The sequence below is a fragment of the Platalea leucorodia genome (assembly GCF_965183815.1).
Source record: "Platalea leucorodia genome assembly, chromosome: 11".
Lineage (NCBI taxonomy): Eukaryota > Metazoa > Chordata > Aves > Pelecaniformes > Threskiornithidae > Platalea > Platalea leucorodia.
Genome location: NC_138833.1, coordinates 9,223,277 through 9,242,568, shown reverse-complemented (window position 1 = coordinate 9,242,568; position 19,292 = coordinate 9,223,277). Strand labels below are relative to the sequence as shown.

The 19,292-nt window shown below is 48.6% G+C and overlaps 2 protein-coding genes across 2 annotated transcripts in view; one reads left to right on the top strand and one right to left on the bottom strand.

The window, feature by feature from the left end:
* NRG2 (neuregulin 2) overlaps positions 1–11,196 on the top strand; it is a gene marked incomplete at both ends in the record, with an annotated part of 176,093 nt that extends 164,897 nt beyond the window's left edge. The window contains 5 exons of the mRNA XM_082323932.1: positions 3,678–3,780; positions 4,714–4,837; positions 6,127–6,254; positions 8,854–9,078; positions 10,539–11,196. Of these exons, the coding sequence (XP_082180058.1) occupies positions 3,678–3,780; positions 4,714–4,837; positions 6,127–6,254; positions 8,854–9,078; positions 10,539–11,196 (1,238 nt within the window). The remainder of the gene's footprint in view (positions 1–3,677; positions 3,781–4,713; positions 4,838–6,126; positions 6,255–8,853; positions 9,079–10,538) is intronic.
* Positions 11,197–18,425: 7,229 nt separating this feature from the next.
* The window catches only part of PSD2 (pleckstrin and Sec7 domain containing 2), a gene marked incomplete at both ends in the record, with an annotated part of 49,342 nt that continues 48,475 nt past the window's right edge, over positions 18,426–19,292 (bottom strand). The window contains one exon of the mRNA XM_082323986.1: positions 18,426–18,632. Coding sequence (XP_082180112.1) covers positions 18,426–18,632 — 207 coding nt within the window. The remainder of the gene's footprint in view (positions 18,633–19,292) is intronic.

The following is a 19,292-nucleotide window of genomic DNA, read 5'->3' as shown; positions in this document are numbered from 1 at the left end:
TTAAATGCTTTAAAAAATATCCCCTTTGGACAATTACCGGCTCCTGCCCAGTTGCTCATAATCATATTATTTTTCTTCCATTCTCCTCAGTCTGTTTTTAGAAATATATCAAGTATCTCTTGAGTAAGCACCTGGAAAATCAGATCCTCGAGGCTAGGTTTCCCTTGAGTGTACAGGCCAACTGCAGGGAGGGCTTGGTCAGATAAGAGCAGAGAGATTTATCTTTATCACTTAACTTACAAACATTGACCCAGCAATGTCAGCCAGAGCAGATCTTCACATGAAGACATTTCAATTTCATTTGCTAGAGGTATGGGGACACCAATCTTTCATTTCTGGATCCTAAATTGTCTTCTCAGGTCCCTGAGGTGGAGGGACATGCACTAGCTGAAGCTGGAGAAACTTGTCTCCTCTGGTTTTTGCATGCCTCATCCACCAGGATTGGTGTGTATCCCCCAGCAGTTCTTCCCTGCTGCAGAAAATGTGTACATTTTGTGGTCAGGTGTTTCAGAGAAAGTGGTGCTGCTAATGCTAATACACTTAAATAAACTTTAAAATTGAGGATTTTTGACATCCCTTTTTTGTTGACCTTTTGTCCTTTTCCTCATCCATTCTCAATGTCATCACAGAACCGCACACATCCTGTTCCCAGTCTGCAGTCGTCTCTTCTCTGTCATTCGTCTTTCACTTTCATGCGTTGCTGTGACACCCATGGCTGGACTGTGATTCTGTCGGCATTATGTGGCACCACATGGTTTGTTCATAGTGTTTGCTGCTGTAGAGTGACGATGCTGCTGATGAAGACGTGGTGTTTGTAGAGCATAGAGACATAGACAAGTCCTGCTCCAGGATCTTACCTTCTCAAATACAAAATTGCAGTGTGCATTCTCTTATTTTCTTTTTGACACTGTTGAGATGGTTTTGTGGAACATGAAGATACTGTGTTATCGAGCATCAACTTTAATGAGATGTTAGGAGCCAAGCTAAATTACTCTCAGGAGGTCATTTAATTTTTAGTTTTGCAGCAGTGACACACAGCCTCACACTTCACTGCTTCACATAGCAGAGCTGTCAGCTCAAGACAGAGAGGCTAAATCTGCATTTCTGATGAACTGAAACATTCGCCATGCAATTCAGGTGAAGGTTCAGGACAGTCAGACATGCCAGAGTCAGGGTCCCATACTGACATGAACAGAGGCTGTGATTTGAGCCTTGGGTGAAAAATTTTGTCATGTAAGTAAGTAACAGGTAAAAAAAAAAAGAAAAAGCCATCATTTTGATGGCTTTGTTCTTTCTCCCTCCTCCATGATTCAAAAGGAACGATTTATGCTTGGAAAAAAAGTCTTTGTAGCAAAAAATACAGCTGGTGAAGAATCTTTGAAAAAATAGGCTTGATGGACGGGTCCATGGTGAAAACTTACCTCCTGCCCAGCCTTTTATTTCTGGAAAAAGTATTTTTTGCTGGGTAGTAGCAAAATTCTTACCCGGTGCCATCCGTAACCGGGACATGATCCTAGCTGGTTTTCCTCATTCTGGTAAAATCTCTGAAACTCCTGTCTGAAGGAAAGACCTGTACAGCTGGAATCCAGGTCCCAGAGGTGTGCAAGAGCAAGAAAACTTGTCTGCCATGGTTGCTGATACCTGGAATAGGGCATCCAAGCAAGGGAAACACATAGCTGAAGGAGGTGTTTCACCCCAGAGTGAGTTCTTTCCCCATGCCAGCTCCATCTGGTTCCTTGTAGTAAAACACAAGGAGTATAAGGTCAGCCAGAACCCAAACCCCCCTCTATGAGCAGATCCCAGGCCATACAGGCTCTGGCTTTGAGGAGGTGCAGCTGGCTGGTGAAGCTGCTGTAGCACAGTAACTTTCAGCCCAAGGCCTGTCATTCTTGGTCCACACCACCGTGGACATGGAGTCTGGGAGAGTCTCAGTGGCCTGCCTCTCTAGTGAATGGTGAGACATTGCCTTCCTGGCAACTCCACCGGCACCCTGAGCACCTCATGAAGCCAAAGGTCAGTGTGCAAACAAAAAGGATGGAAATTTATTTCTTTAGCTTTGCAGCACAGGCATGAAACAAGCTCTGCTGATTGTGTTTTGCATCTTCATGCCAGGGCTGTCATTCTCAGCCCTTGTTTAGCAAATCTTTCTTCATTCCCATTTTGAGAGTTTGAAAGAGAGAAACATTTTTCCTAGCACTTTTTTTTCTTCCAAAAATACTTTTTCATTCCTAAAATGGCAAGCTGAAATTGGTCTAAATATTCAGTTATCTGGAATGTTTCATTGCTTCTCCCTTGCTTTTTTGCTACAGTCTCGTCCCAGGGGTTTCTGGGACCAGACCTGTTTCTCTTCCAGTTTTGTATTTCATTGTTTGGTAGCACTGAGGATATCATATAGTGCATTCAAGGTATTTAGTGTGGCATGGTGAACCATGCCGAGCACAGCAACCATGGCATGGGTTTTATTGCCTAATCTATATGAAAAAAATATTTAAATTAATATTAAAGAAGGCACAAACCCCAGTAACTTTAATATTAACACATAATATGGGGGCACAAGGACATCGTTCATATATGCTGAACTAAAACGCTCATGGCAGCTGTGCACTGAATCCTTCTCTCAGTCATCCAGCTGTAGAACCAAATTGCCTCTGCTGATCTCAGTGGAGACTGCTGGATGTCTCTGAGAAGTAGCCTTCCTGGTGTAGCCACAGAGGAAGAGGTGTTCTTGCTGTGTGATTGCTGCCTAGGTGTAGTTTAGTGACACTGCAAGTGACATTCTAGCATTTCCTTGGAGCTTTGATTAATGTGAATGAATTACCTTACTTCCAGCATGGTCTGGATTTTGATGCAAGTGACTGACTTTTCTGGTTTGAAAGGTGGTCCATGACAAATGGTGGTATTTCAGAGAAGCAGCAGTGTGCTGCTTGAATTTTGTGTGTGCATCTGAGTTACCTGGTGCAATGGAATTAATTGCTTCCTAGGGTTTCATTAAAAACCTATAACTGTAATTGGTTACTGTATTTTAATTACTCCACTCCCTTTTCTTTGTCTAACGCACTATCACTTTTCCATCCTCATTCTGCTTTTTGACTGTTTTAGGATGTCCCTTTCAGCACCTACATGCTTTGGGGCCTGTTGCTAGGTGGTTTCTAGCACACCGCTGAGCTCCAGGGCATGCAGCCGCTGCAAGGAAAAGGCATTCTGAGTCCGTCAGAGCAGAGAGCCTGTGATGAGACCATCACAGGGCATGCATGTATGTGGTGAGTGGGGGATGCTCGGGGACTTCCTTGGTAGGCTACTAAGTTACCAAGAAGGGGGGATCTGCTGGAAGGGAGAGAAGAGTCATGGGGCTTTTTGAGATTAATCATTGAGTTATGCTGTGGGAAAAGAAGAGAAAGCAAGAAGTGTATTTGAGCGCAGAAGGGGTGAGCTACTGAGTGAGAAAGGGCAAAGGTGCAGAGAGACAAAAGGAGTGAAGGTCTCTTGCGGGGTGAGTAAGGTTGGGCCAGCTGGTCTCAGATTTGGGGCAGCTATTAGAGCCAGGCAGTGGATTGGTAGGAGCTCTGACCAAGCTCTGTTCTTCATCTTACCCCCACACAGTGCTGGTTCCTGTGCAGCCAGACGCATCCCTGGTGCTGGAGCCCATTTGTAACTGGTTTCTTTCTCTCCATTTGCAGAAGCAGAAGAGCTCTACCAGAAGAGAGTTTTAACCATCACAGGAATCTGTGTTGCCTTGCTTGTGGTGGGCATCGTCTGTGTGGTAGCTTACTGTAAAACCAAGTGAGTATGGGTGGTTAACAGACAGTAACTGGCCAGAGGTTACTGAGTGGTAGTGTTCATGCTCCACACTTTCATGCTCTTCACCCAAATGCTATTTTAAGGAGATGCTGTGCTGTGGTGTTCTCAGGAAGGTCTCAGGAAGGAGGCCAGTGAAGCCATCTACCAGGCTGTGCCTGAGCAGGATGTTTTCCTGGGACCATTTGCTTATCCCCTGAATCAGCATCATTTCGCCCAGTCAGGTGACGCTGTGTTACTAGAAAAAGCTGGCCCACAAGGCAGCAGCTCATCTCCTGACAGCAGAAGCACAGTGGGCTGTTGTGCAGGAGCTATGGGCTCAGCTATATACATTTCAGGGACTTTCAGAGCAATCTTGATGGAACAAGAGGCTTGGGGACCTCTTTTATGGCCAGCCTTCCCTGTCCGGACAGCACCTCTTTCCCTACTTAGCCTGCACCTCACCTCAGTTCAGGGTGCCCCTGGGACACAGCAGGTCTTGTGGAGTGGATGCCTTGCCAGGGGCATGGGTAGGCTTTGCCACTTTGTGCTTAATGCAGGACAGGTCAAGTGCCTTGCCACCAAGGCCAAGCCAGGACCTGCTGCCCCTTTTCCTTCTCCCCACTTTTCTCCTCTGCTGCCAGCGCCATGGTGCCCCTGGCTCCACTGCACTGTGCTGGACCTTGTCTTGCAAAAGGGGACCCTGGGCCCAGCTTCCAAAATTGCCCATTATGAGAAATTTTCACCTTTTTTTGAAAAAGCAGCAGAAGGTGGCAAATGTTGAATGTCTTGTCTCTTCCTGTTCGCAGCTTTCCACAAACACCATTGAAACCTGAAGTGTGTCCAAGACTTGCCTTCTCTATCGTCTGTGTCCCCCAGGTGTCTCTTATGCCATGAGATAAGTCTTCCTAATAGATTTTTTTCCTTTCTGTTTTGAAGGAAACAAAGAAAACAAATGCATAATCATTTACGGCAGAACATGTGCCCTGCCCATCAGAACAGGAGCCTTGCAAATGGGCCAAGCCATCCACATTTGGATCCTGAGGAAATCCAGATGGCCGATGTAAGACCTTTTGTCTCCATCTCCCTGTGTGTTACTGAGAGCATATTTTCCGCCAGGGATTTGACGTGGATGTGTATGCTAACACACCTGTGTGCATGTGTGTGAGGAGCAAAACACTAACAAACTTGAACAAAAATATGAGTTACTGCATAGAAACATTTCCAAAACCAATATCTGAAGGGAAAAGTGATTTTACTTTGAAGCGCAGGATGAGATTAGGACAGTTGGGACAGGCTTGTTTTGATGAATCAAGTGTGATCCTGTTTTCCTCTAAAAGAGATGTTCCCAATGTTTCCTGTTTATTAAGCTATCCCATCAAGCCCCACTTTGTGGCATGACAAATGTGATCGGTGCAGTGGTGGCCAGAGCTGCCACGGTGACCACGTTGTGCTGAAGTATGTCGTGGTGATATGGTCAGCACGGCGTCAGCCCACCTGCCCATACCAAGAATTGCGTCCTGGGCAAGGTGGGATGTCCTGGTGGGGTGCCAGTGTCAGGCCAATGAGAACGATCTAAGAATTTAGGACCAGATCCGGAAGGGCGGTTCAGCCACTGTCATGACTTCAGTCACATGAATTCCCATCCAACTCCGTGAACATGCTTAAGTGCCTTGCTGGACCAAGGCATTGAAAGGGGTCAGAAAAAGGGAGGTGGGAGGCAGAGCCAAACAAAAAGAAGTACTGATGGAACTGAGTACAATGAATCAGTTACAAGCACTGCTGCGTCACCCTTTGGATGTTAAAATTTAGCTAGGTTGAATCCTAGCCATGAAGGAAGAGGGAAAGGGAATTTCTAAGAACCACAGCCCTCTGGTCCCAAAGTACTGACTCCCCCAGAGAGCTTAGTGTCCCTGTGAAAAGCAGTGCTTCTTGTTAGATGAAGGAATATCTCAGCATAAACACTTAGATTACACCTGGTGTTTCTGTAGGACTCATAGCTCTGGCAGATCTTACGGTTTTCTTTTTGCTGGTACTCTGTCAGGTGTATAGCCTCCTGTGAGCAGAGACATTTTTCTGCTCAGTAGCTACACATGGTACCACTGTCCTCTGGGGAACCCCTTGGCTCTTCATACCCTTCTTCAGTTCCCATGCCACAGCCTTTTTCCAGCGTTCAAAGTGCAAGGGCAGAGAAGAGCCTCGAGCCTCCTTGTCTCCTTCCATGGGGTGCAGAGCTGCTGGGTTCGCTCAGTCCTCATCTGATTTCACCAGAAATAATCAAGCCAGCCGAATTTGGCTGTGGCAGTGTTGGCAAGCTGGTGTCTGATCTGTGTGATTCTTCATATTTTACAGTATATTTCTAAGAATGTTTCCGTGACCGAACATGTGATCCGAAGGGAAACAGAGACAACCTTTTCAGGAAGTCACTCCTGCTCCCCATCTCATCACTGCTCCACAGCCACTCCAACATCCAGCCAGAGGTGATGTATACCACTTTCCCCTGAACTTTCTCCTGCTGTTTGCCTTAGGATGCTGTGAGATTCAAAGCCAGTAAAAGGTTTTCCTTTCACGTCCCTTTCTGTTTTTACTTGATGTTTGGTACTACACTGGCATACAGGCCATGTTGACACTGTGGGTCTTTGCTGGCACAGCGAGTTAGTGAGAGGTGTAGAAAGGTGTGATCCTTGACCTGCAGTGAGGTGCCAGCAGGAGCTTGCAGCGCTGACATAGCTGGAAACTAGGAGGAAATTAAGTTGTCCTTTCATGCTTTGCACAGACAGAAACACGAGGATGCATCTAGGAAAGGTTTTGCAATTTGTGTTTGCAACCACACTGGACACTTGCAATAATTCATTAAGCACACACAGGTTATTCATTTCATGCTTGATATATTTAGAATGTATTTGCCTTGTGGAATGCAAAGTACACAAAATATCACAAAATGTTTTGGCCAGTTCCTCAAAGTTAGGGTCTGACTTGGGAGTCACAGTTTTTCACCAGAAAAAAACACTCCTGTGCAATTTATCACAGTCCAGAAAATTGCATTAGAATCTCAGCCTCTGAGGTTGTGGCACCTCTTTCACTGGAAGTCTTTCTGAAGCTGTCAGGAAAACTGGGGCTAGCAGAAAAGTACCAATAATTCTTGCTACACAGAATGAGGCATAATTTTTTTTTACATTTCAAAATAGTCATCGGGGGGAAGAGCAGCATGGCTCAGAAGCTGAAGTTCTCACGGTTTTTGAGAGCATTTAAATTGCAGATGGAGCTTCCCTATTTTTATGATGTCCAGAAAAGCCTTTCAGAAAGAAAGTCCTGTGCTGTTTTGAGTTTGGATGTTCAGGTTCTTCCTCTTACATAGCTCTTGTCCTTCTTTCAGTAAGTGACGGTGTTTCCCTAGGAGAGCAGTTGCCTTTGAAAAGTGACTGCAAGGTGTAGGTGGGCCATATCTACAACCTGTCAATGACGTGTAGATCACATAGCATTGACTTGATAAAGCTAAAGATGTCCTGGCTTATTTACTTCATTAGCCCGATGTGTTTGTCTCCATTCGTACAGGAAGCAATTAATCCTTTCAGTTAAAGCTCAAAGATGGCTCCTGGCAGGTTTCTTCAGGGTTCAAGCATTCATCAGGGATGAGCAAGTACACTCGGTGTACAATGCAGATCAACTTTAGATATTGAACTTAGGTTTTCAGGTGAATTCCTCCCCAGACTCCTCAGGCTAGACCTCCAACAAGGAGAGAGGGAGCCAAGAATGACTTGCTGGGCTGGAAATTACTGTCTTTGTCTAGGGAAATCCTACCCCTGGTGAGCTAGACGGTGTGTTTTCCTTTTTTTTTTTTAATTCGTATGCTGCAGTCCAACCCTGGCTAGGTGTGTGCAAGCTTGAGCCAGGTGCAGAGAGGGTCTTGTGCCTGCAGAGATGCACCTTGCTGGCCTTCCATGCTTGCTTCAAAGCCCTGGGACGCTGGGGCCATCTCTGGGCACCTCCTGAAGACACAAAGGTGTGTCTGGAGGGCAGCATTAACATGTGACAGCTGTGGGGAGGCACCTACCTTCCATGGCCTCTGGTCCTGGCTACCTGCCACCTAATCTTCCTGAGTCAAGTGCAGCGAGCAGGTGTTTCTTGAAGTCATGCCAGAGGCAAACTACTGGCATAATCAGGCTCCATTTTACTCCATCAGCACGTCTAATGAGGACACCATTTGAAGTTATAAATGAGTGTGGTGGTTGCAGCCAAGCACGTGCCTGGAGCCATCAATAATTAACAAGTTCTTGGGAAGTCTTAATGAGGCCTGCTCTCCTCTGCAAACCCCCACCCCAAATCCTCTGCCGGCACAGCTCCATCTGGTGCAGTTTGGGAGTTCAGAGCTGTTGCTCTAATGGATCACATACTTCTGCTACGGAGAGGGGTCAGCCTGGTGGCCATGGCACGGGTGGGCCCCCAGTGTGCACATGGCCCCATGCGTCCCCAGTGAGTCCTCATGGGATGTCTTCTTTGCACCAAGACTAGGGCAGGTGGAGCTCCAAGTGCTCAGCAAGGTCTAGCCAACATATCATAGTTTTTGTCCAGCACCTTGAAAATGTTTTGCTGCCAAAATCTTTTATAAACCAGTGGAAATTGAACATCTAGATCTACCTTTGGTAGGCTTTTCTGGCTCCTTTCTGGTAGCATTTCTGAAGGGGCTGTCACTTGGCAATGCAGATGGCACATTTGAAGATCCTTTGTGGACTTGCCTTGGCACAGCCAGTGCGTTGCTCCACACCCAGAATGGTGGAATTCTCTCCTCCAGAGGCTGTCCTGTCCTGTCCCTGGCCATCAGGAGGTGGTGTGATGAATATGCAGTATGCACTGGTTTGCCTTTCTTTACCCTCTAATCATATCTCCAAGAAGTAGCAAAGAAAGGCAAATCAAAGGCAGGGTTGGGAAGTTGGGCAACCCCGGCCAGATGTATCCTAGTGAGAGAGAGAAAGGGGATGCCAGTGAGAGCTTGGAATGAGCTGTGCCTGCATGCAGCTCTTTGGAGAAGACGTTGGTGGGGATTCCTTGTTCACTGTCCATATGGGGTTTGGTCCACAGACATGAAAGCCACACCTGGAGCTTGGAGCGGACAGAGAGCCTGACTTCAGATTCCCAGTCTGGGATAATGCTGTCCTCAGTGGGAACCAGTAAATGCAACAGCCCTGCGTGTGTGGAGGCACGGGCTCGCCGTGGGGCTGCCTTCTGCATTGAGGACTCACGGAGGCCCATGACACAGTATCGTGACTCAGTGGATTCTCTGCGGGACTCACCGCACAGCGAGAGGTCAGACCCCACTGCTTGGTGCTGCCCCGGCACAGCAGAGGCAAGCCATACCCTCTGTGCTGGACACAAAAATGTTTTCCTCTGCCCAGCCCTAGAGCAGCAGTCCCGCGGTAACACCAGACAAACTCCAGCTCTGGTCCTGCCAGAGGAAGCCACTATCCCAGGAGGCCCCTGTGGTAGGGGCAGGAGCAAGCACTGCACCCTGCTAACTTGGTGGCAACATAGGTTTGGAGCACAGGGATGAGAGGAGTAGGAAATAACTGGCTGCAGTCAGCAACTGGTGAAGAAAAACTGGCTGAAAGCACACCCTGGGCAGCTTAGTGGGCTGGAAGCTCAAGCAAGGCCTGGTCCTCAGGTATATGGGGAAAAGATGTGTGTCCTCAGCATAGTCCTGGATGGCCTGGTGAGCAGGGGTGGTGTATGTGGGCACAGCCTTGGGACAGGGGTCTGTATGACCCAGCCTTCTGGGGGACACAACTGCATAGCTGAGACTCCATCAGGCAGTGAGAGGCAGCAACAGTCATCGTCTTCCCAGATCTGGTTCCTCATGGTGCAGAAGCACACCTCCACCCTCGCTCCAGCCCTTTGTGAGCAGCAGTGGGCAACCCTGGATGGCCACGTGGACACTTTTGGGCAGTTACCCTTCAAGGCAGTGGGACTTGTCCATGGGGCAGAGGAGAAACGCAGCATCTCCTGCTTTCTCATTCATGTCCCCAGTCCATTCAGGCAGACTGACCCAGCTCGTACAGACATCTCATACTTCACAAGACACATGGGTGAAAAGGCAGGATGAGCCAGGGAGCTTGGGCAGTCTGAAATGAGCAGAGACACCAGCTGGCACCAGCAATCAAGAGGAAATGAAATCTGCTCTTTAGAAAAAGGTGATGCCAAAGGAAGGGCTGTTTGGAGAGGGGCTAGACCAGACCTGAGTTGCACACTGATGTTGTCACTAGAGTAGATGAAAGCGATAGATGCCTTTTTGAAACACAAGCTTTTTGCTAAGTCAGAGGAAGCAATGCCCAGGAATTCCCCATCTGTGGCCTGAGCAGGGAGAGGGCATTTCAGGGACCTTCCTTGGAGATAAGCCTGGCAGCTCCAGAGGGAACAGAAAGCAGCTGGCAGGCAGACGAGAGGCAGGGAAGTCTTGACTCAGCCTGCTGGGAGATACTGCAAGGTTTGCAGCAATGCAGGGTGGGAATTGCACACCGAGTCCCTCAGGAATGGCAGTCCCAGAATGCATGGTGCATGTTGCCCAAGCGGCCACCGAAGCCAGCAGCTCATCCTCCCTCAGCACAGCGGTGCGAGGTCCCTCCGCCTGGTTCCCCAGGAGATGCCAAGCTCCAGGACCAGGTGCGCTGGAGGCCTCATGGGTCCCTGCACCAGGTGTTCAGCAGACTGTGGGCGCAGCTGAAGGCTTTTGGGGTTGTTAGGTGTCCAACCGGAGGTGTTGCTTCTTTCAGGTACGTGTCGGCCCTCACCACACCAGCACGCCTGTCGCCTGTCGACTTCCACTACTCGATGGCTGCGCAGGTGCCCACCTTCGAGATCACCTCCCCCAACTCGGCACATGCCGTCTCCCTGCCGCCGGCGGCCCCTATCAGCTTCCGCGTGGAGGAACAGCAGCCCCTCCTGCGGCGGTACCAGCTCCCCTTCCAGGACACGCAGAGGTACGACAGCTACTACCAAAGGAAGACCTACCTAAACGACAGCATGGGGAGCCTGCCCTCCAGCCCCTTCCGCATCACGGAGGATGATGAGTACGAGACGACGCAGGAGTACGTCACAGCGCTAGAGCAGCCAAAGAAAACAGCCAGCAGCAACAGGCGGTGGAAAAAATCCAAACTGAACGGGCACATCCCTCACAGAGCCAGAGCCGTCCGGGACTCCTTCTCCTTGAGCAGCGCCTCTTACAGTGAGTCTGACGAGGAGTTGGTGGCCGAGAGCACCCCCTTCCTAAGCACTCAGAACAATGAGGCGGCGCACACAGAGTCGCCCCCACTCCACCGGCCGGGCGACAGCCGGACTCACTACTCCTGCAGCAGACACAGCGCTCACGGGGAGAGTGGGCGCAGCAGCCTGGTGCACACGACACCCAAACCGGACCCGGATCCTCTCTAGGCGCCTCCCAGACTCGCGCGCCCGCAGACGTAACCCGCATGGAGGAGGCCGAGGAGGGAGATGAGACAAAACAAAAATAAATATTTTTATTTTATATAAAAGAGGGAAAAAATATAACAAATAAAATGTTTTATTTTCATTTTAGCAAAGTTGTCTTATAATAGCTAATGGCAATGACTTTTTTATAGGGAATCTCTATTTATATGTAATGTCTTGATTTACAGCTTCCGAGAAAAAAAAGTAAAAAAAAAAAAAAAAAAGAAAAGAAAACAAACAATAAAGTTATAAAAAAAGTGGGCCAATTTTTGACTACTTAAAAATAGAAAACAAAACTATCGTGGTGCCTTTTGCTGTATGCTAGTGCTGGGACTCATGCTGAGGATTCTGTTTCAGTAGCATTTTTAAGATCATAGATTTTTGTTTGGGAGACAACCTGTCACAAGGGCGCTCTTCTGTCAGAAGAAAACAGCCTTGCCACTTTGCCCCATACCTTGCTATTAATGATCTTATTCTTTAAGGTATTGTTTAAACACACATCAAGGACATGAGTGGGAGCATTTCCATTAATCATGTCTAATGGGGATCTGTCTTGCCCTGTAAAATTCTTGTATTTTCACTTAAATCAGGAGAAAAAGAAACCCAACAGCACCGTACTTAAAATGCAGAAATAATGCTTCTTTTGCCACACAGATAGGAAAAGAAAATTAAATCACGCATCAGCAGCAGCCCTTACAATATAGCTCTCAACCTTTGGCCGTTTCACCTGTGGGTCTGAAGCTGGGTTGGCACAGGTTTGTAGTCAAACAAGGCAGACACCTGTATGAATGTGGTGAAATAATACCCCGTTACGGACGGTTGAATCCAGTTCACTGAAGCCAGCCTTGGTAGACAGACGGCACTGCGTGGTGGTCCCTACAGGGTGGTCTCCATTCAGCTGCGGTGCCCTGTGGCTGCATTGCCATACCGGTGCCATGCTGGCCACAGCGTCCGCTTGACTGAGTGGTGTAGCTGCGGTGCAGTGTTGGCCGTGGCACCATGTACTGTGGTGCCGTACGGCCGCCGGGGCTGTGGCATCCTGTGTGCTGTGCTCAGCCGCGGCTCAGGCGGTGCCAGGAGGACACCTGGAGGGCGGCCCTGTGGTGCAGCACAGCCACGACTTGCCCTGTATGCCATGCCAGGCAGCTACCAGCTGTGCTGCCCCGGGGTTTGGCAGGAGCCCGAGCACTTTTGGCCCCGCTTGTCGCCCCTGCATTGGCCAGGAAGGGCCCTGCAAGGGGCAGCCCAGCGAGCGGATTCTTCTGTACTGCTGTGCCGTATATTGTAAAGACAGTTGTTACCATCATGTCTTGCCATCGATGATGGACGTCATGTTTCCAAACTCGGAGCAGCTCTGGCCATCGGCTCCGTGGCGCAAAGAGACAGTCCTGCGTGTCCAGGTGGCAGAGCATCCCCTGTGGAAGTGCCCCTCTCTCCTCAGTTCTCTGCAGCAAACCTGTTTACATTGTAGCCTGACTTTTTTCTTTTTATATTTTTACTTCTGCATGTCCTTTGCATTTCAGATACTGTAGATTGGATGCATGGTGAAGCTGTGACTGAGAAGATAATACAACAATTGACAGTGTATTTCATTTAACTTTTAGCAATAAAGTAACTAAACCCTCTATTCCTCACCCATGATGGGGTCAGATAGAAAACTCTGCTAATTTGTCATAAGATGATTGTCAAAGTTTGCTCTGGATTGTCTGAATGTCAGAACTCTCGACTGTTTAACACTTGAACATTTTTTATATTATAAATAAAATAAGAAATATCAAACTGTGGGCTGCATTAATCTCAGGTAATTTGGGGAGCAAGTGGGGAGCTGTGACAGGTATCATACACAGAATCACAGACTGGTTGAGCTTGGAAGAGACTTCTAGAGGTCATCTGGTCCAACTCCCCTGCTCAACCAGCTCATCCAGAGCCAGTTGCCCAGGACTGTGCCCAGTCAGGTTTTTAATATCTCCAGGGATGGTGACACCACAAGTTCTTTGGGCAACCCCTGCCAGTGCTTGGTCACCCTCAAAGCAAAAGAGTGTCTTCGTGTGTTCAGACTGAATTTCCTATCTTTTTAATATGTGCCTATTGTCTCTTGTCTTGTCACTGGACACTGTTGAGAAGAGTCTGGCTCCCTCTTCTTCATTGCCTCCCATCAGGTATTTATACACATGGATAAGATCCCCCATAGTCTTCTCTTCTCCAGGCTGAACAGTCCCAGCTCTCTCAGCCTCTCCTCGTATGAACAATGCTCTGGTTCTGTAAACATCTTTATGCCAGTAGAGACCCAGAGGTGGGTGTTTTTCTGCCTGGCATGGACATTTGACCTTCACTGCAGGGCTCAGGAGTGGAGGCTCACTGAGGTGAGTGGATGCTACCCACACATCTCCTGGGGATGCCATTCCTTCTCCACCTGCAGACCAGGAGATCCCCTTTCGCCCCACCTGTGGAAGCTTTCTGTTGTGCCAAGAACAGCCAAGACACATGCCACATGCTTCACATACTGGCATCAATTTCAGTGACGTTTGCAGTAGAGTGGAGATGTGTTGCATCCAGTTCTGCAAGTGTGGTGCCACCATGCAACATCTGCCCACCCACAAAACAGGGCCCTTCTTCAGCTCTTCCATGGCCAGTCTGTGTCTCTGCTAGCCCCCATGTAGGGGAGCCACTGAGAATATGGTATGTTCACAGGAAGCACAGTTCCTGAGGTTGCACCTGTGGCTCAGTCCAGCTCGGACCCCACTCCCTTGTTCAGTGAGATGAACAGGTGCCCAAAAGTCCCAGCTGAACTCATCTAGTAGGAGAGGGATCTGCTATACACTGGTCTGAGTTGACCCCATAGGAATGCCCAGAGCCATGAGAGAAGTCCCTGGTCCTCACAGTGCTGAAGGCCAGGCTAAGCACACCCACAGCCTGGGCTGCTTCTGCTCCAACACCCCCAGGATGCCCATTGCCTTGGAGCTGACCTGACTGGGTCACAGACCACCCCTAACATCCATCGCATGTGCTGTGGAGACTCCAGTCAGACCAGAGGGCTCAGCACTTCACCCTGAATAAAGGCATCTCAACACTGATTTCCCAAAAGGTTAAAGGTAAAGGATCCTGCCCTCCTGCCACAAGGCCCATGTGACCCAACAGCAATGTGCAGAGGAGGTCTTGGATGTCTAGAACTGGGGATAAAGGCAGTAGGATCAAGTCCTGATTTGGGTGACATTTGCCATGTAACGTTTGGACACACCATGTCCCAATTCTGCGCAGCCCCAAGCTTTGCTGGATGAAAGCAGCAGTACCATGCCACTCCACCCTCCTGTTACTCTTGGGACAGGCTGTGACTCCCCATTGCCTTTGGTCCCCCAACTTATCTCCTCCATCAGCTCCTGGAGCATGGTGAGATGGACAGGAACAGGCAGAGAGCACCTGACCCTCTGAAAAGGACACACGTGGAAGGTCACCAAGGGTGAGGATCCCTGGGGAAACCAGCCACATAGAAGAGAGAGATGGGGGTCCTTTTGGTTCCCAAAGCAACCCCCATCTCCCTGCCTGGCTCTCCTCAGTGTCTGTGAGCTGGCGAGCTCTGTTCATAGAGAAGTACACCTGGGGCTGGCACAGCAGCATCTGCATTACAAGAAGGCTGCAGCTCTTGGGCCTCCTGCTGCCATGATCTGGGCTGGGGTGAAGAGCAATGATGTGGCCAAACCTCAGGGTGTGCTCAGTGCAGCTGATCCACACCAGGCATCAATGTCACGATCTGCTCTCTGGGTCCCTCGGAAAGGAGCTGCATGTTTGCCCAGCACTGCCCCGTGCAGGGGAATGTTTTACTGCTCCATGGTTTGCAGGGATCTGTGATGCTCTGCATCTGCTGAGACACCGCTAGCTCTGAGCCATGGCAGCCTCATGATTTCTTGTGGTGATTTCTTGTTCAACATGCCCCTTGATTCCCATAATTCCTTTCTATATTTGGAGGCAGTTACACTACTTCAATTTTCTCTCCAATTGCCTCTGAAGAAAGCCTGTATCTCTCTCCTTTTTCCCTGGCTGGTTTATTTTTAGACCACTCATTTCCAGCCATGTGTATTCCTAGGGTTTGGCTGTAAATATTTTACGACAATTTTCACAGGTGGGGGTAGCCACCAAAGCCTCCTGCCAGCTCAGTTCCACATGTACAACGCCTTTGTCACACTTCCCAGAGGGGAGGGAATTGCTCCATTGACACAGACAGGGTGAGCAGACAAGCAGGAGAGGAGCATTGGATCCTGGCTTTGGGATTGAAAAGCCTCCCTCCCTCCCCAAAACAGTCTCTCTAAAACGAATTTGGTGTCAAGTTGTGTCCAGGAGAAGGGGCTTGGCAGGAAGGTCAGGCTGAACCAGCACTGTCAGGGGATGCTGTCTGAGATCCGCAGCAGCCATGCTGCCTGCTGAAGGGCCTGGCACAGGCTGGGACTGTGCCAGAAAGTACATTTGGGTACCTCCAGGAGGAGAAAAAGATGTGGCTGCTTAATTCCTCTGATATGCTGCTCTTCTCTCAGTGGTGGGTGGCTGAGTCCTTCACCTCCAGGGAGGCGAAGAGGGAGAAAAAACAGCACAAGCTCCTGGTCACAAGCTGAGGCTGCAGGTTAGTCAAACAAGGCATTTTTGGGTGTTCTCAGTGCTCTCTTGTAGGTAAGATGCTCATCATATCTGCACATGCATATGCACCCGGATCAGTACTTGTGCTTCAGGGAAAACTGCTGGTTGTCAATAAGTGCAGGTTGAACCCTCTTAACCGTCTTGCCAAGGGCTGTTAGCGCTGGCCGCCACTCCTTTCTACATCCATTGGGTGGTGAGTCTCATGGCTCTGAGGCCCTTTCCTGGTGCCCAGAGAAGACTTTGCAAGACTCTGCTTTTCCCTGCAACTTAGTCCTTACTGAGGATGGCAGACTGGCACCTTCAACATAGGGGACTGAGCTGCTCTTAGCGGCTTCCTCAAACACACTGGAGATGTCACTGCCTGCTGGAGGTGATGGCCAGAAAGGACAGGCTGAGATACAAAATATTATCTGTGATTTTGGAGAGCAAGAGTCAGGCCTGGCTTTCCCCCAGGCTTCCACTGTGTGAGTTTGGGCACCAGATGCTTCATGTGAGTAGCAGCATCTTGGAGGTCTTCAGAGCAAGGGATGTCTGTACAGTACCTAACACAGCAAAGCACATGATGCCTCGGGGAAACAGCCATGACACTCAATGTAGCCATGGGCTCCTCTGGGAACAGTTCCTAGAACACCTCCAACCACCAGTGCAGATGTTGATATCTTTCTCCTCCTATAAAGCTCTAGGCTGCATGTGGACAGGCAGACCTGGGATGCAGCAGAGGAAGGGAAGAGTTACCTGAATATGTTCCCAAAGCAGCCCATCTGTCCACACCCATCTGTCCCTGCTCCACAGGCGAGCCATCCATCCAAAGCATGGGCAGGCCAGTGCTTTCAGCACCGAGGAGGATGGGTGGGCTGGTACCCCACTTGTGGAAAGGTATTGCAGTTTTCTGGTGCTGTCTGTCCATAGGAACCTGGCTTTCATTTGGCAGGCACTGGTGGAGATCTGTGTCAGCCTGGCCATCTAGTGCCATGAAGTCTGGGACCAATCCAGCACATGGTGGAACTGTACTTCAGACCAATTCTCCTTACCAACAGATTCAGCTTTATTGTTAAACTTTTTTACATGATTCTTAGTGCATCATTTCAAATAAACTATCAAACTGTACAAAGAAACAGAGATAAAAGAAGAGGTGACAAAGTTGGGCAGAGGTTTTTAGTGTCATGAACCATCATGGAAAACAGTAGTCCATAGGTTCTCAAACACCGAAGGTCCAAATAAATCTTATTTTGTTTTTTTTAAAAAAATGCTGCAAAATATAAACAATAAATGACTGTAATTAGCAGCTACAAGATCCTTCAAAACTGGAACTTGATTACTGTGAATGCGCCTAGGGGAAAGAAAAGCAATCTGAGATAAAGGACCAAACCAAACAGTGAAATAAATAAATAAAGTGTGGGAGGACAGTCATGGCATTGAAATGCAGAGGAATCACTTCTAGCACAACAGTAAATCATTGGATCACAGACAGCAGAAAGGAACAGAAACACAATTCCCCGCCTAAAAGAGTATAGCATGTGCATTGCAAAATGAAGGAAGTACAACATTGATGGGCAGGTAGAATTGCTCCTGCACATAAAGGTTCAGCTGGATCTGAAGCATGGCTCCAATTGTGCCACCCAAAGTGGCTGACGCCATGGATGCTAAATAAGCAGCCACTTGGCCAGTTTGTCTGAACAAGCAGGAACAGGAGAGTGATGTTTCACAGCAAAGCCAGGTGGGATTTCCATTTGAGTAAAAAAAAAAGGATAAAAAAAAAAAAAAAGATACATAGGCTACTGTATTTTTTAAAACACCCTGGTGGGCTGGTCAGACCCTCCATGGTCCCTAGTGTCTTCCCCAGGCAGCTTGCCTTCACTTGCACACTGAGGTTAAAAACCCACATTAAAGTTTCCTTATATATATATTTATTTATATATATTCATATGTGTATATATATATATATATAAAAAGGATAAGGTGACAGAGGACACTTCAGGCCTCTCCTGCCATGGGCAGATGATGTTCCCACATGCCGTGCTGAAGATGCCTCTTGCTTGGTCGGTGACCAGCTTATGACACCCGTCCTATCGCGAAGTGCTGAACGGTGCTCCTCCCGGGGGAGGGACATGCTCCCTGCCACTCTGTGCCCTTCTCTGGAAGTGCTGGTGGTGCCACAGATCGTCATCTCAACTGAGTTTCCTGCGCTGCCAGGAACTGTGGACATGAACTGGTGGGGACTCCAGGGAGAGAAGGAGGAGGAGAGAGAGGGCTGGTGGAGAAAAGAGCAACCTGGCCCTTGGAGAACCAGCATATCCCTTTGTTGTGCAGGCTGCGGTAGGAGGGAAAGAAAAGCCACTGGTGCTGTTGGGGATGAAGAAGAGATGGTGTGTCTATGATGCTGAAATGCCAGAGCGTTGCCAGAGAGTGTCAACTAAAGCTTTTTTGATTTCTTTCACTAGAGCAATCACCGTGTCATACACGTCTATGGTTTTGCTCATGTAATTTCCTAGGTAAAATTGTGCTCATCAATCTAGTCCAGGAGCGCAAAGCATCACCGGTTCATACCCCCGTGCATGCATTCCTTGTTAAGTGTTCTGCTCTAAAATGTCCTTTTCTGCCTTACAGCTGATGGACATGTGCCCTTGGCTCAAGGAAGGGCTTGAATGTGTCTTCCGCAAAGCAATGTCGTCAGCTTCCACCTTGAAGAAGCTGCTTTCAATTCTCTCCAGGTCATCTGTCCCAACTTTTATCTTCATGCACAGCAGGTTGATGTATGTCTCATAGCGGCTTTTCTGCAGGGAAAGAGGGAACAGAGAGCCTGGGAACAGGTACAGGCCATGGCATGCATGGAAAGCAGAGGCAATGCCATCTGCTACTGCAGGAAAACCCATCCTGTATCATCAGGATCCCACTAATCACAACCAACAAGTACTGTTTAACCACAGCACAATGCCTTGTCTATGCAAAGCCTGCAAAGACTGATCAACCCGTCGTTGAAAGGGTTGAGCAGAAAGGGGAGGTTTGTGCAAGACTCTCCAGTTGTTCTTTACGGGTCTTGACTGCCACTCTGGTTGTATAAGGTGGATACTGGAGGCAAAACAGATCTGTTCTTCCTGATTTAGAAGTTCCCCTTGATTGATTCAAATACTTCTATTTGCCATTTTTTCCATCCAGTGATTCACTTATTACTGCTGAGTTGTGCCCCCATTGCTCCTGACAGAGCACAGCATAAAGGGAGGTATCTCCTCTCTGCCAGGCACCTTTATTCCAAGGCTAGATGGGACCTCTTTTTACAGACTTGTGCAATACTTGTCCTTTCCCCTAACGTCTCAGAGACAGCCTATACTCGCTTCTTTGTCAGCACAGAGAAACAAGCATTTCTAGAACATATCTCATAAGACAGATGAGATGAATTATGCTCTGGAAGTGCCAACTTCTCCTTGCAGACTGAA